This window comes from Hydra vulgaris, chromosome 12 (genome assembly GCF_038396675.1).
Source record: "Hydra vulgaris chromosome 12, alternate assembly HydraT2T_AEP".
In the NCBI taxonomy this organism is placed as follows: Eukaryota; Metazoa; Cnidaria; class Hydrozoa; order Anthoathecata; family Hydridae; genus Hydra; species Hydra vulgaris.
The window spans coordinates 60,769,278-60,792,836 of record NC_088931.1 but is presented as its reverse complement, the minus strand read 5'-3'; the positions used below and the strand labels follow the sequence as shown (position 1 = coordinate 60,792,836).

General features: G+C 28.2%; 1 protein-coding gene across 2 annotated transcripts in view; it reads right to left on the bottom strand.

Annotated features, from left to right (window-relative positions):
• The window catches only part of LOC100197921 (zinc finger FYVE domain-containing protein 26), a 109,365-nt gene that overhangs the window by 24,663 nt on the left and 61,143 nt on the right, over positions 1–23,559 (bottom strand). For both annotated transcript variants that reach the window (XM_065813966.1, XM_065813967.1), the window contains exons 18-29: positions 16,819–17,051; positions 16,574–16,707; positions 16,439–16,461; positions 16,099–16,256; positions 12,800–12,942; positions 12,522–12,602; positions 5,206–5,301; positions 2,752–2,917; positions 2,399–2,509; positions 2,276–2,323; positions 996–1,142; positions 694–891 (exon numbers count right to left, since the gene is read on the bottom strand). In XM_065813966.1, the coding sequence (XP_065670038.1) occupies positions 694–891; positions 996–1,142; positions 2,276–2,323; positions 2,399–2,509; positions 2,752–2,917; positions 5,206–5,301; positions 12,522–12,602; positions 12,800–12,942; positions 16,099–16,256; positions 16,439–16,461; positions 16,574–16,707; positions 16,819–17,051 (1,538 nt within the window). The remainder of the gene's footprint in view (positions 1–693; positions 892–995; positions 1,143–2,275; positions 2,324–2,398; positions 2,510–2,751; positions 2,918–5,205; positions 5,302–12,521; positions 12,603–12,799; positions 12,943–16,098; positions 16,257–16,438; positions 16,462–16,573; positions 16,708–16,818; positions 17,052–23,559) is intronic.

Genomic DNA, 23,559 nt, shown 5'->3' with positions numbered 1-23,559 from the left:
CTTTATCACCAGCAGTGGGCACAGCATGGTGTAAAAATAAAAAGATTGCCTTCCAAACTAAAACCCTCAGTTAATGTGGATTTTGGTTTATGCAGATAAAAAATAAAATTGATAATTAAAACTAAAATTAATTAAAACTAATAACAAGAAATAAAATAAAAGATGAAACATAATTTAAATTAATGAAAAAATTAATTTATTTTATCATTTTGACAACCAAGATAAACTCTGTAATTATAAAAAAGAATTGTGAATAAATTCATCTTTTAACATTAAAGCCTTAATGAAAAATGAAAAGATGTTAAAACAAATTAAGCTTCATATTCTGAAAGATGCTAACTAAATTTCTCTCTCTAAATGATTTGGCTTGAATTCAAGGCAAGTCACAAGTCATTGGTATTAAAGTGAAAGTCGAGAGCCAAGTTTTATTTTATTTTTTCAAATTAAGTCTAAAATCTTTAAATTTGTGACTCAAGTCCAAATCTTAAGTTTATAACTCAGTGAAAACCATAACTTGATGAAAAAAGCTGCATTGCAAAAAAAAAACAAGTTGAATAATTAGCAATTAGTTGCCATGGAAAAAAATTTATATAAAAAAATAATGAGGCAAAGCAATCATGTTTATCTGATAGAGTGAACTATTTGCTGGTGTTAAACCTTTTCAAAAAATTAAATAAAAAATGAAAAAAATACCTTAATAGCAATTTGAAGCTCTAAAAGGCAATTATAATAGCCTAGTCTACTTAGTTCTTTACATGCATTAGCAAAGTACATTTCCCAGAAACGTAACATCGAGTCACTCATTCTAAGCTCTTCAAACAGCTGTTCAAAGCATCCTTCTTTAAAGGAAGGCAATAAAAGATGCTTTGTAAAAACTTCATGAGAACATTTCTAAATATTATTTAAAAATGATAATCAATAATGAAACCACAAACCAAAACACTTTAAATAACTTACATGAAATATTTAGAATAACAAATTTTTGAATAACTTACATGATCCTTTACAAACATTACAGCATTTTTCAGCAAACGATGACGCAAAAAAAATGTTATAGTCTGAACATGTGAGCCATAAGTATTTAGATAATATAGAATCTCTTCATATCTTGGTTTATCAAGACCAAAATCACCTATAAAACTCTAAAAATCACCTATAAAACTCTAAAAATCACCTATAAAACTCTAAAGCCTTTTACTAATAATATAAAATATATTTTCACACAACGCAAAAAAAAACCTACAAAAAATAAGCATAATTAACACCCTTAACTCTAGTAACCCTCTCAGTTTTGGGGAGATAAAAACAGTAACAAAATGGTCTGCAAAAAAACACTTGAAGAATTAGAAATAATAAAATCGAATATAAAATCAAAATTTAGACATATTCAATGCAAATTATATAATATTTATACAGATTATGAAAATTATTTAAATTATAATAAATTATATTCATTGAAATCATATTTAAAAAAAATACTAAACAAACAACTAAAAATAACTTTTTTTTGTAACTTTATTTTTTACCAAAACTATTATTTGGTAAAAAAAACAACAACACAATAATAAAAATGTATTACTAATTAATCATGTTTAAAAACTGAAATTGGTAAAAAAATTGAATATTTATTAAAAGTATGACTACAAATGTATTTAAATAAAAAAAATGTATATAACTATGGGCAGGGTTGCAGTCATATATGCATTTGTATTTGGTAATAAAAAGTTGTCATTTTGTATATGTATTGTAGTTGATAATTTTTTTTTGAATATTTGTATTTTATTTAAAATTATTTGTAGTCTTTAGTTGTTCATCAATTAATTTTAGTAACTGCTCTTCAATTACCTTATATTAAGTTAAAAATAAAAATTCAATAAAAAAAAATATTCAAAGAAACATTTTTCTTGTAATGTAACAATACAAATGTCTTTTTTCTCTCTGTTTTATTAAGCAAAAAAGATTTGAACTATTTTCTTCAAATTTTTCCTTAAAATTAAGAACAAATGTGACATTTAATAAAATGAATGAAAATTAATTCAAGACTTAAGTAATATATAAAGTTAAAGTTAAAAAATAAGTTAAAAGTATTTGTATTTTTTATTAATTAAAACAAAAATATTTGTATTTGCATTTGTATTTGGAAAATGTTGATTGCATATGTTTCTATTTGAAATTGTATTTATCAATCTAGAACTAATGTTTTTAAATTTGTATTTAATTAAATACATTTGACCCCAACCATGACTATGGGTACCAATAATAACAACAAACATACCTTGCTCTGTTCTTGAAGAAAGGCTACAGGTGAAGCTATTATGTCTCTCTTAAAATATTATTAGTATATTATTTTATTACTTTTAAATAAAAGTCCCAAATAAATAAGAAGCATACAACTTACAGATAAATGAAATGGATGAAGCAAAAGAGGAGAACTTTCTATCAAACGCATAATCTTCTCTAAATAATAAGTGTTTGGCAAAAACGAATTTCCTGAGATACCCTGGGTTACCTTTAAAAAAATTTACAACAATAACAACAAAAATAGTATCAATATCAATCTCATACACACACACAAATTTATAACTAAAAATAAATTTAACAGAACAGAATAAGAAAAAAGCATTTACAAACATATAAGTATTTAAAATAGTAATTTTATGAATCAATGAATAGATACAGTGAAACAACAATTTTATAAATCACTTCATGAATATAGTGAGACAATAATTTTATAAATTAATGAACACATACAGTAAGACAATGAGAAAAATGTTCTCGTGCTTCTTCACGATAGCCAGATTTCAACTTTGCCATGCCCATTTTGAAAAAAACAGGAACTAAATCTAAACCTGCTTTATTTGTTATTTCTAAAGCTAGAGAAAATCTTTCCTGTTCCATGAGCTTTTCACGCAGCATTCTATAAAATATATATATATATATTTTCATTCTTTAATTGCTTAACAACCTCTACTACAACTACACATTACTTTCAATTAGACATAAATAGGTGAAAGCAACCATTCCTCCTATAACCTCAATCTTTAGAAACTTTAAATAATACAAAGGTATGGCCATTAATAACAATCCAGTATATATTTTTTGATATCATTGTACTTTGATAGATATTAAATTAATGATTGTTTAACTCTTCTTAAATATAAAAAATGTATATTGATGAGCATTTTATTTACTTTCAAATAAATATAGATATTCATAAAAATACTATTTGATGTGCTAATTATATTGCTTTTTTTTGAGATATACCTCATAATCTAAAATAATTATTACGACCAAAATTAACAATCCACTTTATTATTTCAAACTTCCTTTAAAATTTCATTTGTCTAAGATTAAAAATTTGTGAACTTTTATAATTATTTGAGAATTTTTATTTAAATTGTTATAAATATTTGAAAAATTTGCGTAAAATGAAACAGAAAAATGAGTATCTAATTAATTACAACATTTCAGTAATTAAACAATGAAGTTGAGTGGAAAAATTGTTGATAATATAACAAAATGTAAAATCATAGTAATGAAAAAACAAAATATCTTAATGAGAGAAATTGCAAAACATTTTAACATGACAAATGCAACTTTTAGTTGAATAATCATCTGATATTAAATATAAAACACAATTCAAAATATTCCGTGTCATGGAAGACCCAGCATTAAAATTAAAAGGACGTTCACTTATTTGCATAATTTAAAAAAATAGAAGTTTATTATCTACTGAGTTGAAAAGGAAAAAAAGCTTCTGGTGTTGTTGTTAGTACTAGACTAACAACAACACCAGAAGAGTACTACAAAAACACAATTACATGTTGCAAGCTGCTTGCAAAACACCAGGTCTATTGATAAAACACCAGAAAGCAAAAAAAACCTGATGTTTAGCTCATAAAATTTGGTCTATGAGCATGTGGCAACATGCTCATAGACTAAATTTTATTTGCTATCAATCGCAACAATAATTGTTGAGGTTGATTTAAGGAAAAACCAAATAATGTTGAGAAAAAAGCCATATGAAAAACGGACTCAAATTGTTCTATATATTCAAAACATGAAAGTGGTACTATAAACATCTGGGACTGCATAAACTATGAAGGTGTCAGTTGTTTCAAAATATTTAATGGAAGGCTCAATTCTCAAAGATATTTAGACGTATTGGATATCTATTTAATGTCTTCAATTGACATTTTCCCAAAAGACATGGGAACATCTTTTAACAAGATAATGCTCCATACTGCTAAGATTTGCCAGCGATTGTTTGAAGAAAATAACATTAAAATCATGTCTTGGCCTACCAATAGTCCAATTACATAGAGAATTTGTGGTTTGGGTAAAACTACAATATTGGTAAAATTGAAATAAAAGATTTGGACAAGCTGAAAGAATTAGTAACAAAATTACTGAATAGTGTTCCAAAAGAGATTACTCAGAATTAAGTGAACTTCCGAAACATATCAATGAATGCTTAAAAGCAAAAGGCTCGTCAATAAAATATTGATTCTTTTTTTTTATGCTTTGTACGTATTTTTTTATTTGATTTGCTAATTTTTTTTTTGTGGTTTGTTAACTTTGGCCACATTTTTTTGTTGTTGATACAAATGAACACTTGTTTTAATTTCAATATTTTATAATAAATCTATACTGTGATTATTTGATTTATTTCAATTAAAAAAAAACTAGAGAAAAAATCACTCTTAGTTTAAAAAATATTTAATTTCAAACTTGTATTCATACTAAAATAACATGATGAATTGTTATTAATGGCCAATAGTGTGTGTGTGTGTGTGTGTGTGTGTGTGTGTGTGTGTGTGTGTGTGTGTGTGTGTGTGTGTGTTTATATATATATATATATATATATATATATATATATATATATATATATATATATATATATATATATATATATATATATTATTACAACAAATATTAAAAGTTCTAATTTTATTTTTTCAGCTATGAAAAGACTTGTACATAGGTGCATCAAATGCAAGGTCTGATGAAGAAAAAAAAAGGTCTGTCTTTTTTAAAATTAAATTTTAATTGTTAAATCAAACGAATTGCCTAAGTAAACCAAAAAAAGCAGACCCATCTGTTGAATTGAGGTTAACCTGTCTTGAAAAAATTAATATAATTCAAAAAATAGATGTAATTGAACTTTTTATATAAGATGCACAAATAAGAACCAAAAAAGATCACCTCAAGCAATCAGGATTTGTAAAATCTTGACTCGAAGGTACTTCACGCCAATTTGCTGCTAATAGAATTTTGAGAACTTCAACATATGACAGCTGGCTAAAAAAGAATATTAATGACAAACAAATTTTAAAAAATAATTTGTTCAGTGAAAGCTGAATGTTAAACGCACTTAGTTACTATTATTGTGAGTTGTGATTCTGTAATTTTATAAAACAAACTTTAGCATGGGTAGTTTCTAACCTATTCCTGAGTCTTTCTCCTAGACTTATTCTTTAACTTTTAAATTGTATTTTCGTTTGTTTAAATTATAAGTTTAACTTTGTTTATATTTAATTATGTATATATTTATATACATATATACTTGATTAAAATTTGAACTTTTTAGACAAAAACTTACATAGATTTTAGCCAAAAACAACACTAACATTAGGTTGCTGCTTTCTGTATAAAAATAACTTCAATTTCTACAAAGAGAAAATGCAAATTCACAAGCACTTGGAAAAATAAGTATCAGGATTTGCTGATGGGTGCAATGAGAACGAGGTAAAGTGTACATTTGTTATAGTTATTTGCAACATTTGGTATTACTATAATACAATTTTGTATAACTATAATACAATTTGTTGATACATTTTTTAAGATATATCTCGATATCATTTTTTTTATTTTTGAAATAGTTAATAGTTTTGCTCTTTGAATGAGATTTATAAGAGCAAAATTAAAATTGATTTCAAATATAATCGAATTGCAAAAATAATCACATAAGTTTTATTATCTTTCTATTTTGAGCTTTCTTTTTTAAATAACTTGTTATAATTACGGAATCACTTAATTATTAATAAGTTTTATTATCAGCTTTCTATTTTGAGCTTTCTTTTTTAAATAACTTGTTATTATTACCGAATCACTTAATTATTTTAATACATTTTTAATCATTGTCCCATTGATGATAAAATTTTTAAATTATTATTATTATATGGTTTTTTTTATAATAGGCTGTGCTTGATTGGACTGTCCTGTAGATGCTGGCTGTTATAACTGATTGTGAAAAATACCTTCATAACAGAAGTTGTCTGATGTCTTCAACATTTATTGCTTAATTAATATGTAATAACCCTAACCCTGAGAAAATTTACAAATGATATGCCTTACTTATTTGTAATATTTTTTTAATTTGTTAAAAAATTTATTAAGTTTATTTTGTTACATATTTATATTATTTATACAATGTAAATAAATTTGCTTTTAAAATATATAGATTTAATAAAAGATCAACTTTCTGTCTCGGATATCCAAAATGATTTCTGTAAATACAAATTTAAATAGGTATTTTTGAGATATCTGCTTTCGAATACAAAGACTGAAAAATGTTTCCAAAGAATCGAGAACCATACATCATAAGGCACTTTTTTTTGCGTATTGCGTATTAAATACTTACATCATACTTAATATGTAACTCATCATAAACATTAAAAAAAAAGTATTTGACATAAAAATACGCAATTTTTTTCAGTGTAAATTAGAGTTTTGTTTTTACACTAATATAATTCTTTATAAACTTTAAACAGAAAAATGAAAAAAAAAAAAAAAGAAAGAAAATTAATTATAATTTTCAAAAATGTAATTTCCATTCATAAACAAAAACATAGATAAAGAAAATTAATTAAAAATGAAGAAAATATTTTTATTCAGCCATTTCATTGAGTAGGATTAAGTTACTTTTAAAAAAAGTTTATTATTATTATATCTGTCATGTTGATGGCTCTTTTTCGATTAACTACACCGCATATGCTAAAAAAATGTTCAACATATGCGGAGGATGTCGGTATATTGTAAAACATAAGACACAAATTATAAAGATGCAGCAATATTCTTTTTTTTTTTTTTTTTTCTTCACATCTTCGCTTCCAACAAGGCTGCAAGCAACCACTATAAGAGTTAGAAGTTACTGGAAGAGAAAAAATGAAGTTTGTTGAGCAAGATAACTATTGACAGACGACTTTAAAGATTGCAAATTATATGAATCAGGAAAGAAAGATGAAGGAAGCGAGTTCCAAAGAACTGATGTTTGAGGAAAAAAACTAGACAAATAAGAGTTTTTGAAGCACTTAGGAACAGTTACAAAAGAAAGATGAGGCTAAATTGAATGACAGGTCACACGAGAATGAATTTTAGTAGATAGCACAAGAGATGCTAGCTCTTTAGAGCAGTGTCCATTATAGTATTTGTAGAAAAGAGAAAGAGAAGCAACGTTACGATGATGTAATAATGGTTGGAGTTTAGCTGCAAGAGCAGGCCCAACTATGATTACAATGCCTTTTTGCACCTTGTCTAAAAGAGAAAAAGGCACCATTAGAAGATCCACCCCAGATATAGCAACAGTATTCCATACAAGGATGGATTTGAGATTTATAGAGATAAAGAACAGAATCCGGAGTAAGAAAGTGTTAAGCTCGATAAAGAGATGCAACCTTAGCAGATGCTAATTTTGCAATGGATTTGATATACAGTTTCCAAGAAAGATCGCAAGTAAGAATTAATCCTAGAAGATGAAGGGTAGATGACTCATTGAGTACATTACTGTTCATAAATATAGGAAGATCTAAAATATTGTGATAATGATTGCCTAAAAAATCAAGTTTTATCTGAACTACAGTTCACCAGCCACTGTGAGCCCCATGCCAGAAGTGCGATCCTTTTCAAACTCAGATGCCCCCTCCAAGCAATCAGAGAGTGTTGGCTTCTTATCATGACAAGAATAAATGGTAGTATCATTAACTAACAAGGCCACCTTAGGTGTGAGAATATCTGAAAGATCATTAATGTAAATTAAAAAGAGTATAGGGCCAAGGATAGAACCTTGAGGAACCCCTGAAGTTACAGGATATGAAGAAGAGTGTTGTACATCGAGGACAACTTTTATACTACGATTGGGAAGGAAGGACTCAATAATCTTAAAGATATAAGATTACCAGATATACCGTAAGTAGAAAGCTTATGGAGAAGACCAGCACGCCAAACTTTATCAAAAGCTTTAGAAATGTCAATAGCAATAGCCTTAACCTCTCCACCTCTATCTAACGCCAGATGAAACCTATCGGTTACTACTGTTAGCAAATCAGCTGTAGAACGAGAAGATCGAAATCCAGATTGATCAGAAAGTAAGTTATTAGATTCAATATGAGAGATTAAGTGTTTGTTAATTAAAGATTCAAAAACCTTGCTTATGATAGGAAGAAGATAAATGGGACGGTAGTTAGATGAATCAGATTGCTCCCCATTATTTTTGAAAATAGAGATAACAGATGATAAGCAATTGTTGAATAGTTTTGAAAGTATAGACAACAGCTCCGGAGAACACTTCTGCAAGAATATAACAGGTTTTTTCTCTGGGCCACAAGCTGTAGAAGAGTCTAAGCAGGAAATCATTTTAGATAAAGAAGCTGGAGTGATACGAATGTAAAGCAAAGGATCAACCTGTTTGATGGCTATATCAGGTAGAATGCAACTAGTGGAATCAAGAGATGATATTGATGAAAAGTTCTTAGCAAACAATTAAGCTTTGTCTTTAGGTGAGGTGACAAAGTCTGAACCATACAAGAGAGGTAGAATAACAGGTTTGCCCTTATTATTGATACTATTAAAGATTCTCCAGAAGTCACAAGAGCCTAATTATTGTGATGAAAAACAAGATTTTGTGACCTGAGAATAGTGAGCTTGGTGTTAGACAAAATCATTTTATATAATTTCTAGCAATAGTAAACAGATGTCTGTTTTCTGGAGAATTGTTTTGCTGATAGATATGGAAGTAATATTTTCAATTGGAAATTGCAGCAGCACAATGGGATGAAAACCATGGAGAGAGGTAAGTGAGGCTTGACCTGGAATCGTGGAGAGGGAATAAAAGATTCCATGCCAGCCTGAATCCACAAAGTTATATAGGAAGCACATTTGTCAGCAGGAAGATTTCTGCCCAAGGGCCATCACGAAGAAAATCACGGAAAGAGCCCTAGTCAGCTTTAAGGTAGTTGTAAGAGGTATAATGATAGGGGGATTCTGATGATGAAGAAGAATGAGATAATAATTATAGAGAGATCAAACCGTGATCAGAAGCACCTAAGGGTGAATGTGGAGAAACTGAGCACTGACTAGGATGAGAAACAAGACATAGGTTGAGTAGAGAAGATAAATGACTCGTGTTGTCTGGAAAGCGTGTTGGAAAGTTGACTATTTGAGTTAGAGATTGAGAAAGGCAAAAGTTAAGGACTTTAATGCCAGCAGATTTACTGACATTAGAGCCAAGCCATTTAGTGTGATGAGCATTAAAATCTCTAACAACAACAATATTGGCTGATAGATAAAGAGAGAGGGCTTGGTCAATTTTATCAGAAATAACATTGAAAAGAGTGCAGTCTTGAAATGAAGGAGAGCAATATAGAACAAAGAGAAAGGCGATAGATTGAAGTGGTGCTAAACAAAAGCGCATAAAAGAATAGTCTGTGGATTCAAACCTAGTTTCCCGACAAGTGAGTGAACTCTTACGAATGTAAATGCCCAGGCCAAGTATGTGACTATTGGAGTCTTTACGAATTAAAGGAAGATAATAATCAACACTAAGATCACAAGATGAGACAGCTGAACTCAAATTAATCTCACAAAGAGCAAGTAGGTCTGGTGAACTTTGCAAGAGATAAGACTCAACAGAAGAAAAGTTACTTCAAAGACCACGAATATTAGTGAATGATTTAGAGGTTTAGGGCATTTAATGATTTAGGTTTAGAGAACTTGGTGATGATGATTTTTTGTGTTTTATAGTTTTTGGCACTTTATTCATTTTAAATTTTTTAAAGAACTTGACTTAAAGCATAGATAGTACTCAGTACACTATTTAATAGTCCAAGAAATCACCTCATTACTATTAATAAACCCTGAACCATAACAAAGGGCTCCAAATGTGGCCTCAACTATGTACACCAAATATTTGAAGTGGGACACTATCCATGCGCAACATGGCACTGTTAGTACTTTGATATTTTTCAGCTGTTGATGGAATTAGCCTCTCTAAGAGCTACCACAGAGTTCAGGAAACCTGACTACCAGCCGGCCTCAGAACCATAAAACTGAGTTTTAGAGCTGTACCCTCATTAGGAGATAATAGAATGAGTTGCCTAGTCATAGAAATAGAGACACAAGCAAAACCCATGCATTGAGTCAAGAAGATCAAGCTTTCAACATCCTAAAATGGAAACAATTTATTAAAAATACATTTGCGCCAGTCTAATAGATGAAGAAGGGCAGTGAGGCTGGTCAACAGATAAAATCTGTTTACTCCTTAAGTCTTTGCTTTAGAGGCCTACTACAAGACAGTAGCCGGATGCGTTTAACATCTGCCCTAGATGAGTATTTTTATCGAGACACCATTTCTAGTCTTTACTCAATCGAGAGCCCCAAGGCAGGGGGTGTGTTATAAGTCGGAGTTGGCTTCTTCTAGCCTTTGCCTAAAAAAGCGTATCCTACAAGGCAGCAGGAAATGAAGCAGGTTGTACTGGATTACATGTTACCAGTAGCAGGATAACCTGACCTAAATTCTCTTCTTTATCAAACCAAAATGCATAGTAATGAGTTTTGTTAATGAAAGTTTTTAAAAAATCTTCATAGCTATTTTTTTTTGTCAGCTTTTTTGTCAGCTATGTTATGCTGAGTTCTGCTTTGTTGTACTCTTCCTGATCCAATTCTATGCTTTGATAAAACTGATCAAACTCTGATCATCACCAGGCACAATTATTTGAATGAAACTATTTTTAGCATTTGGTTTCAGATCATTTTTTTGGCTTTTTTTAATTAAATTAAATCGCCAAGTTTACTAATGAGCTTAAGCCTAAATTGATTGCAGCTTTAGCTGTTGGTCTTTGATACCAGAGATAAAGTCAAAATGTAAAGTTAAAGAGCTAAGCTAATGTTCAAACTGTTATTTTTATATTTTTAGTAACAATTCACAAAATGTTTTTTCAAAAAATGCAGCATACACTAAAAAACATGTAATAGAAACTTTCAACCCCCCCCCCCCCCCAACAGTTCTTCTTGGGTGCACACTTTCAATTGTGAGTTAAACAGTTTTTTTAATATCAAGTTTCTTTAATATCACAAAGTGCACTATCTGATGAAATGGAGGATTAATAACTAAACAAATAACTGATGACAGGTAAGAAATAAAGATTAACTCATTAATAAAATCTTTAAAAACAGTTTTAATCTTCAATTTTAATTAGAACAAAACATGTTTAGAACAAAGTAAATATTTGACATGATTAAAAACGCTAAAACAAATTGCAGGACTTGATATATGCATTTAATAAATTTTAGTTACCAAATCATTAACATTAAAAGTTTTGTTTCATCATCAACCTTTATTTTTATCATTATTAAATTATAAAGAAATGCTAATTTTTTAATGAAAGAAACAATATTAATTTGATTATAATTTTCTAAATATAAATAGTAAATAATATAAAATGTGCATCAAATACTTATTAGTATAATGTTTCAATATACCCTCAAACTTTTTTTTTAAAAACACATATTAAGAAATGCTGTTAACAAATTATGCAATTTTAACATCTAGAGAAGAACTATTTAACATCTAGAGAAGAACTATTTAACATCTAGAGAAGAACATTTATTGTTTTCAGTACTGAACAAATAATTTCTATACCTAGTCAATATCTAATATAAAAATTTTAAAACAGATTAAAAACAAAAAATAAAACTACTTTATGTATAACAAGTCATTATGAGATAGAACGACAAATATTTTACAAAAGAAATTCTTAATAATACAAATCACTAAGTGATTGACATGCAAAACCTGTGACGTCAACAAAATCCTATGCCATTAAAATCTTATTACAATATTAGGCTTTGATGGAAACCAATTCAAAATTAATAGAAAAAATAAATCACTGTTTATAAGTAACAGAGACTCAATAGAGAATATTGTTTTAAATGGCTCACTATATGGCATTTGAACATAATTGCTGATTAAATAAACACTTTGAGAGCTAATATTTTGCACAATAACACTGGTCTACATTGAACAACACTTTACACTAAGAAATTTTAATAATCTTTATTAAAATTGTTTCTTGCCTTAACAACAGCTGGATATTAACCCTAAAAACATAATTGATAAAATTGCAACAGCAATTTTACCCTAACAACAATGCTCATACGAAATATCAAAACAAGATCATCATTTATTTCCCCATGCATTTCCATGTAAGTAAAAATCACAAAATGGTTAAATGGTTTTAACTTACAATTCACACATGGATATACCACCATCATCTCCAGACTTCGAAAACTTCAATTTAGCATGTTTCAAAATAAATTCAATTATCCTGGATGAAATCATATAAAGAAAAATTAAAAAATTTTTTACTTTAATTTACAATTAAAATACAAATAAAATAATAATATAATAATAATTCAAAAATTATAATAACTCAAAAATTATAATTTTTACAATGAGAAATTAATAAAAAGAAGAAAATAAAAAAAAATAAAAAATACAATATAAAAAATGTCTAAAATATACCCAACAATCATATTAAAGTCATATTCAGTGCAAGAATGAAAGTGCTGAGACAGATTGTTGCAAAACTTTACTAAAAGTCCACCTGCAGCTTTGTCATTACTGTGTAGGTCAATAATAGATAAACAAAGTGGAGCATTAGGGGCCTGTTAAGTAAAAATAGAATAATTAAGTAAACAAAAAAATAATAAAGTAAATTATTGAATAATTAACTAAATAATAGAATAATTAAGTTATTGAATAATTAGGTAAATAATAGAATAATTAGGCAAACAAATGGTAAATAAATAGTAAATAATAAAACAAATTAAATAAAATTTAAACATCTTTCCACACCTCTTCTTTGAGGCAACGAATCAAAGGTCTTTTCAAAGTCAATAAAATGACATAAGGAGAGTATCCTTGATATCTAATAAATTATTTACACACATTTTTTAAATGCAAACCCATGTTATGTATTTGAGATGATACCTGTAGCTTCACAGTGATGCATGATAACCTCTCAAATGATCACTTCCATTACTTTTCCAGGAACTAATGGTAACAAGGCTGGTTACCAGTACTAAGTGATTGATTGTAAATTATTGCCAAAGGTAAAACCATACTTGAAAAACAATTTCAGAGGGTTTATAGATGGATGCTATCAAACCAAGTGTTTTAGGAATTAAATTATTTTTTGAACAATGGTCTTCTCATATTTTAAAGATTTTTAAAACTTTTTTTACTGTCTGCTCTAATTTTAATTTTTTATAAAATTAAAATTAGAGCAGACAAAAAAAGTTTTAAAAATACATTCTGCTGTATGCTCTAATTTTTCATAAAATTAAAATTAGAGCAGACAAAAAAAGTTTTAAAAATACATTCTGCTGTATGCTCTAATTTTAATTTTTCATAAACACTTTGTGTTTATGAAAATTTAAAATTAGATTTGTGATGAACAAATTTTCCAACAAACTTGCCATGAACAAATCGTCCATAAGATTTGTATTTGGCCCAGAGTTCTTGTTTTAGTTGAATAGCAAAATCAATTCTTATCCAAGATTAATGATAATGAAATAATTCAGATTTTGGTAAATGTATTGGTAACATTAAAAATATATTAAAAATTGATATATATATTGAGCACACGTTAAATTTTATTCTCTAATAACAATTTGATCGCAACTATTAGCTGACAGGCCAGGAACCAAGTTATTCCAGTTTAGTGACCCAAGATATTCAAAAATTTTCTTAAAATCAGCTTTTGCCCAAATGAGTCTTTAACTATTTTCTATTTATTGGATAGACTGTATTAGCAATGGCATATTCACATAAAATCATGTGAACACTACTTTGCATGGCCAAGATATGCATCATTTTTAAGTACAAAATTAGGATCATCTATGAAAAGAAGATCAAGAGTACTTTCTGAATCATCCTTGATTGAACTTTAAAATGTTGGAAAGGTAATAAGTTGAATAAAATGATTTATTTAAAGGCAGTGAAGGAATATTTGGTTTGTTCATTTATCGCATGTTGGTGCTTTGTCAATGTTATTGCTTTTGTCGTTTCTTCTCCCCCAATATTCACATCTATATTTTTGATGTCTCTTATTATATCAATAATTGCTCAACCATGATAATGTTGAGTTCTATATTAATAGTTTCAGATACATTAATAGAGTTTATTACAGACAGAAAAATACCACCATCAGCATAAGCAGAGATTTTGTTGAAACATTGGTATCCATTCTTAAGAGGTTTGTATTGTAGATGTATTTTGACTTTGCTTCATTTATGACTTGATCAACTGTTGATAAAGTCATAAATGAACTGTTAAAGGGATCCCCAAATGCAGAGACAAGTTGTGTTTATATTGAAAAAAATATTAACAAAAAACAACCGTGCTAAACTTTTTTGATTAAAACTAAATATTATATCAATAAAAACTAAAATCAACATATTAGTCAAACCTCGTCTTCTCCATTTTACTTTGGTTCTCTGAGTTTTTTATTATATACTGCAGTCTACAGACTTGATAATTTATTTTATGTGTGTTTAATTTATTAATGTTTTAGTATGACATCATTTTTTTTAAGATATTGAAGTATTTTTCCTTTCACAATCAGCAAACCATATTTATTTGTATAATTTTTCACTAAACCCCAAAAAACATGCGTAATACAATTAAAAATAATGTATTTGGTTTTTAGATTTTGGTATCGCAACTTGTTTTAGAACAATCTTTATATTAATGTGTCTTTTGTATATTTGTTTTATTTTAATTAATTATGATTTTTATTACAAGTATTATAGAATGTTATATTTACTTTTTATAGAGTGTTTATATTTAAGGTAACCAATGTCCTCAAATTTTGTGAGAGCTAAATGAAATAATGATTTTTATGGCAAACTTAAAAGGTAATCATGCTATGTTTTTCATTTGCATTTTGATAACTAAAAAAGTCAGTAACTCCACACCAATCAGAACCTCTTTAAAAAAAGATAAAAAAATCTGTAAGATATAAAAAACTAAATAGTTAAAGATGATATCAGCTATGAAAATTTTAACTTTGTCATAGCTAAAGCACTGAAATTCAAGTGTTTGAGTCCTATTGTTGAACAAGGATGTAAATGTGAATAATGTAAAACTGTGCCACTTGAAAAAGAATGTCTTTGTTGTGTTGAAATAATGGCAATAAATATTGGAACAGGTAATATAAAATAACGGTAACATTTATAAAAATATATTAACTTATGTATTCGATAATAATAAAAAAAAGTTATAACAATCATCAACTCTTTTTTTCAAATCAAGACTGTGATTAAAATTGTATTAAAGTGCTTTTATAAAACATTATGCATTTGGTATTTCCCAATTTATGTGTGGCATTTGAAAAGCATTTTATGTTAAAACCTGTCTCTTAACATTTCAAGTTAAAAAACTAGAGAAATTGCCAAATACAAGTTTTTCTACAAACTTAAAAAACTTAAATAAACTTAAAATTTATTTTAATATTTTTTATGATATTCTATCATTTTTATAGTGAACTATCTTCCATATTTTAAAATAAACAAAGTTTCGGGCAAAACGATTCTGGTAATTGAAGAAAAAACTTTTTTAAAATACAAACTTAATTAGTACTTCTACAACAGCAAAGTACACCTTTTTAATGTTATTTCAAATGAAAAATATATTTTTATTTTTAAAATTAGGAACCCTCATAAAATATTAAAAAGATTTTTATGAAATATTAAAAAACAAAAAGTTGAGCTTAAAAATAATGTAAATTCAAAATATAAATAACAGAACAAAATAAAAACCTGCTCATAGTAAAAGTTATCATAAACTGATTTGTTTTGATTTGGATCTGTATATAATTTCCATTCTGTTTTCTCTAGCTCAAAATTGCTGCTTGTTTTTTCAGATGAAGTCTTTGAACTTTTTGGTAAAGCTCTTGGAGTTGTTGTTACTAAAAAGTCTAAAAAAATTATTATTTAACAATTTAGCAAAGTGACTGATTGTTATTCTTGTAATATGGTTATATGACTGATTGTTATTCTTGAATATTTTTAAACTTTTTGTAGTGATGGTAAAGTAAATGTAAACATTTTTACAAATCTGACAGCTAGTTAAAAAAGAAAAAAAGAAGAAAAAACTTACTATTGTCAACATTTTCCACAGGTCTAAATTAAAATAACTTATTAATTAAAGCTAGTTTAATATTATAAGTATCAATATAACAAACTTAAAACTTTTTAAATTTAATTATTTAGTAAAATGATGAAATTTGCTCACGAATTGTAGACATATTGTGCACAAACTAAACAAATTCTTTCATTTTTTTTGTATTGCTGTACATAGCATGTAAAGTCAGAACAAGTTGAACAAACAACGCGACCACAATGCCGACAATGATGACGTCGATTAAACTAAAAATGGATATCAACAGATCTAAAGATCGCAATCTACAGATGGAGCAACTTCATTTAAAGAAAAAAAATTGCTAGGAATTTAATTAATTCATAAAAATCAAAACTAACCATGTTGAACAATTCATTGCACTGCATGCATGTTCTCACTTGTGAATCTTTCACCCAGTTACTTCGTTCTACAGATTCTATAGGGGGTACAAATTCATGTTTTTCTTTAGAGTAAGACACACTTGAATTTCTTTCTTTTACTTGATCAGTTTGATCTGAAGGAGATGTTTGCAAAATCGAAGAAGGTAATGGAGTACGTTTCATAGTCTTCCTTCTAACTTTTGGACTTTGAACTAAAAGCAAACTGTTATGTTTTAATCATTAGCTAAAACATACTTCATTAAAACAAATTGTTTGTAAGAAATTTCAGCATTAAAAATTATGTTTAAATATTGACAAAATATTGACATATCATTAGTAAACCCCTACACAATAAATAATAAATGGAAATAAATATACCAATTTTTAACATTAATTTTATTAACTTTTATATCATACAAAGAAAAATTAGCTCCCTCAAAGATCGATTGCTAATTATCATGTTTAAAAATTTTTTTTTACAAATAAATATTAATTATAAAAAAAAATTAATTACAATAAATAAAAAAAATATTAATTACACATTAATTAGTAGAAGAAAAAAAAAGAAATCTTGTAAAAATATTCATATATTATAAGATTGGCTACTTGCAAGGATGGAAGTTCAAAAATAGAACTTCAGGGTTTAAAGTCAAATATTATTTTTTTAAAAATCTAGAGCCCAAAAAAGTTGGATTCTAGAGCCTTGGAGTTCCTAAAATCTTTAATAAGAACTCCATAAATAAAACTTACATAAAGATTTCAGAATTATTAGTGTATGTATTTGCCAATAAGAAAATAATTTGCAATCATAATTTACAAAAACCAATTTTTACATGATTGGATGTAGAAGAAGACAAACTTAGTCTTATCACCATGCCCCAAAAAAACCCATATCACCAGTCTTATCAATTAGTCTAAACCCTTATTACTTAGTTTTATCACAAAGCCCTCTTAAAGTCCTGTTTTAAAGTTTTAAAACAGGACTTTAAGAGGGTAATTAATTTTGAGAATTTTCATTCCAGGCCTTTAGCCTTTACTTTAAAAAGCTACAGAGAAATGTTGAAAAACTGGATCTGTTGCTTTAACAAGGAGTAGAAAATTGTGGCAGAAAAGAATTTATTTTAAGAATTTTTACTTAAGAACACCCTAATAATATATAATATGTATTATTAGGTAGGTATATGTAGAAATTAATGTGAACATGGGTTTGCAAAACAGAAAAAATACCTTTTAAACAAGTACATACATTTTATAATAAACAAATTAATAATATAATGGTTTAAAAATGTGTGTCCACCCTTATTTTTTACTACTTTGGATTCCCTTCTTGGCATAGATTCTATAATTTTTGTACATTTTATTTTTTAATTTTGATTATATATATATATATACATATATATATACATATATATATATATATATATATATATATATATATATATATATATATATATATATATATATATATATATATATATATATATATATACATATATATATATATACAACCCTCGGAATCAGGAAAATAGGAATCGGATTATCGGTCTGTAGAGTATGTACATATTTATATATATAATATGTATATATATATAATATATATATACGTATTTATATATATTATACATAATTTGACATAATAATATATAGCATATTATACACATTTATATATATATATATATATATATATATATATATATATATATATATATATATATATATATATATATATATATCTGTAGAGGATAAACATGGGATATACAATTCGGATATTAAAATCAATATTTCTTTGATAAAATTCTATTTAAATTATCTTTGCTTTGGTTACAATACTTTAAAAAAATTATATCTTCAAACATTTTAGGAATTTTTGTTATGCTGTTTTTTAATTCTTAAAACTGATTTTTTATATTAAAATTTTATTTTACTGTTAAAAATGGATAAAAAAAAGGAATTCAGTATTACTGAAAATGATAGAATTCTGATTTACCACTAAGAGAGCTACTCTGATGTTCAAATTTTAAAGGCAATGAAAATTTCAAGATGCGGTGTGCTAAGGACTTTTTTACTATGCATAAAAAGTAATGCCCGTGTAAGTAAAAAACGCTCTGGAAGATCTAAAAAAAAACAAATAAACTATAAGATAGAGAAATAAAAAAAGATTTCCTTATAAAATAAAAGACACACCACGAAAGAAATCAGATCTTTGAACAATCAGTTTATTGTTAAGATAAGATAAATAGCACTTCCAGTATCAAGGATAGACTGTATTTGGCTTTTTGTGAATGGGCATTTAGTTGCTTGAAAATCATTATTAAAACTGATTTTTTTAAAAAAAGGTTAAATTAGGTTAAAACACATGCACGTTGATCGCTTGAACATCATCACATGCACGTTGATCAATTGAACATCATCACATGCACATTGATCAATTGAACAATTGAAAAACATTCTTAGGATAGATGAGTCCAGATGAATCAGAATGTTAGGTTAAAAACATTGTATTTTCGTGGAAAAATAATGCAGTTAACATCTTGAACAGATGTTAATTACATCCAGCTACAGTCTTGTAGAAGGCAAAGACTTAAGGGATAAAAAGAGTTATTATGCTGACCAGCCTCGAACCTCTTCTTCCTGTATTAGGCTGGTGTAGATGTAAACCTGTATTATATTATTTCCTGTCTAGGATGAACGCTGGATCTTCCTGGCTTTACTCATTATTTTGCTTGTGCCTTTTTGATAGTAGCTATGCAACTCTACCTCTACTCCTAATACCTGTAGTAGAGTATATACTCTACTTATAGTAGCTACCCAATCTCCTAATGAGGGTACAGCTCTAAAACTCAGTTTAATATTTCTGAGGATGGCTAATAGAAAGGTTTTCCAAACTCTGTGGTCACTTGTGTCTTTGTTAATGCTTTTAGCAGACATTGTTGAGACCACATAAGGAGCCCTAAGTTGCGCCTTTGGGTTAATTAACAGGACTGAACACTGTATAGCTCATTGCTTACAAGACCGTACTCTATCTATGAGTCAAATTCTCTTTAAACTTAAATCATACCAAAAGTAACCCAAAACATAAAAAATCATCCCCCACCACCTAAGTGTTTTAATATATCATTTACAAATATTCATGGCCTGCAAAGCAACTTTCCATCAGTTGAATCTTACCTCTTGCAAAATTCACGAGACTTGCATGCTCTTTGTCCGATTAATTTAAATTCCACTTCAGATCTCAGTGTTGATGGCAAAGACTCTAATATTCACATGCTTGGCTTGGGGGTATACAAATACATCAATTCCCTTATTTGATTTGAATTCTTTGACCATTCTTTTATGTGCTTTCTCTTCACTCTATCACCTTTTTCTTTGTTCTTTATTGTTCTATTTCTTTCCAAGACGACACACTTTAAGGTGTAATTTCTGATCAAATTGACCATGCCCTTTCTCTTTACCTCACTGTAAATATTGTTGTTACTGGTAACTCTAATCCTGATCAAATCGAATGCTTAGCTCTAAAACCACTGACCCTGCTGACACTAAAGCATATAACTTCTGCGCTTCTCAACCTCTTACTCAGATAGTTAACTTTGTGACCTGTTTTCCTGACAACCCTAATCATTTACTTCACTCCTTAATTTATATCTCTGATCCTAGCTTGTGTTTCAGTTTCTCCTTTTTCTTCCTTAGGTGGTTCTGACCATGCAATGACCTCTTTAAATCTTTCATCTTGTACTTCATTTTCGGACTCAACCTATCATTGTCCTACTTATGACTAACCTAAAGCTGATTGGGACTTATTTTGTGATTTTCTTCATGACGGTCCTTGGGCTAATGTCTTTTCACTCTCAATAAATGCTCCTCCTACGTTGCTACCTAGATTTAGGCAGGAATAGAAGTTTTTGTTACTTCTCATCGATTTCAAGTCAGCCTCACTCTATTCCATGGTTTTCACCTTTTTGTGCAGCTGCTATATCTAATCGTAATCATTTTTTTTTTATCTTTTTCAAAAGAACAAACAGCTATTTATAATTGCAAGAAATCCATGTAAAAAAGTGTTGTCTGATGCTAAGCTCCATTATGCTCAGTTCACTAAATCCCAAATCTAGTCTCAGAAGTTAGTCCAGAGACTTATGGAAAATCTTCAACAGCGTCATTAACAAGGGTAGGTCTAACATTCCTTCTCCCATTTATGGGAATGATCTTATTACCTCTCCCAATAAGGCAGAGCTATTTGCAAAGAACTTTTCTACTAATTCAACTTTTGAATCTTATGGCCATTCTCTTCCTTCTATTCCAATTAAACAAGTTAATTTTTGTAAATTTTAACTCTAACAAAACTCAGTTATTTACTGCAAACAACTATCACAGTACTGTCAACATTCCTATATTAATGAATGGCAACCCTCTAACTGAGTCCTCTTTACATCTTGAATTATCATTTACTACTGACCTTTCATGGAAACCATATATACAATTGATTGCTAAATAAGTATCTGCTATGGTTGCTTTTCTTTATCATGCTTGCCATTTTTTTACTCCTAATTCCATTCTCTACCTCTACAAATTTCTTATTCATCCCTGTATGAAGAACTGTTGTCATATTTGGGCTGGTTTTTCTAATGATGCTCTTCCAAAAATGCATTCAAAACATAGTTGGATCCACTCTATCTTTCAAGTTTGAGCTTTTCTGCCATCGTCATTAATGTGCATCTCTATCTCTTTTTTTTACAAATACTATCATCTCTAGTTCCATCAACTAAAACTCATTCTCACTTGACTCGTCACTCAGCAAAGTCTCATTCTTTTACTATATCTGCCCCAGCATGCTCTAAAAACTTTGTCTAGTGTTTTTCTTCGCACTTCAACCCTTTGGAACTCTCTCTGATCTTCATGTTTCCCTGACTCATACAACTTACAACTTTTCAAATCTTTTGTCAACCACTTCCTTGCTCCCAACTTATTAGTGGTTGCTTGCAACCATGTTGAGAGTAAATTGAAATTAAAAAAAAAAAATGCAAGAGAAAAATATTTAGAAGAATGTTTACTGTCAACAGTAACAAACAGGGACGGATCTGTCATTGTTTGGGGATGTTTTGGTTGAGAAAATGTTTGGAACCAACACAAAATTGAAGGAATAATGACAAAAGAAATTTATAAAGAAACATTAATTACTGCCCTCTGGCAAGATTATTTTCAAAAGCTATTTAGAGATCTTTAAAGCCAGCAAATACTAAAATTAATGAAATGGCAACCATAATTGCTAGATTTTAATACCATTGAGTTACTATGGGAAGAACTTGGGAATGATGTGCAAGAGGAGCAGCCATCATCTATAAATAACATTTTGCACATATTGGAAGCAAAATGGTAGCAGTAAAAATCTGTAATTTCTCAAAAAAAAAATTGGAATTTGTCAAATAAAATCTCATCTGAATTTTCAATAAGTATGACAAATATTTAAATTAATGACAAGTGTCATTAATTGAAATAGTTAATTCTTTTAAAGGAAAGAATTATGTAAAAATTATTTCCTTGTAATTAAAGTAATTATTTCCGAGATTTTAATTGTTTGTAATTAACAGTATTTGAAGGTATGTTAAAGTATTTTTATCTAATATAAATTTAAGTTAAATTTTGTAAAAGGGGTAGTTCGATTTAGTAAAGTTGGAATTAGTGAATTGCCACAATGCCAAATCAAACAAAGGTTCACGATGAAAATCAAATATTTGTGTGCTTGCTCTGTTTAAAATGTTTAAGACAGCTTACTGTTTTCCAAGCAGATCAAATATGCCAACAAGACAAAGATCAATTTCAGTGATTCTCGGGTACCACAAGGACTCTGCAAATCATAGAACAACTTGTGCAGGAATTGAGTCGAAAGAAGTTATAGCCTGCTTTGTTTAATTTCAATTAATACAAGTGAGACCTGAAACAAGAAGCACAATGTGTTATTGCCTAATCTACTAAATTGGTTGTTCAAAGCTGCAAGAAAACCAAATTCTTGTTGCAGCACATGCTTCTACCCTTTAAGAAAAAGTTTGCCCCACCAATGCTCTTAAATAAAACTCAGGGAAAACCTTCAATTTTTAGCAGCAAAAGATGCCAGTGCAGCCAAACAAATTGCATATTGAGTTATTTCCAATAAAGAATTATCCTCTGAAGGAACTATTTGACTTGCTAAATCATTTGACGGGCCTCCACTTACAATTATTCCAGGTAAATCTTTATGCTTAAATAATTTTTACAAATATTTTAGAAAAAATCTTTAAAAAAAAAGACAAGATAGGTTTCTGGAAGTATATTTTTAAAAAGTTTCTAATTACTTTAAAAACAAATAAGTTGAAAGTTTTAAACAAACTTTCTGAACAAAGTTTAATATAAAGATAAAATATGTATGTTTTGGTTTCAGGTTTAAGTAGTGCCCAGCCACTATCAAGCGCTCCAAAAATGGCTACTCTAGCTCTAGTAAATGTACAATTAAATACAGGACTATCAAACTTTTATAAGAATTTCTTAAGAGCAGGTCAACGCTTGAGTGATTTCTTCACCTGCAATGACTTAAAAGTTTTAGGCAGAAAAGGAAATTCTGGTACAGTTCGGGTTGTTACTCACTGCAATGATTTATCTAGACTTATAAACCATATTATTCAATCTTGCAAAGTTTCTGGTGGATATTTTACTGAGCTTGGAATTGTTGGTGGTAAAGGTTTTCTTAAGTTT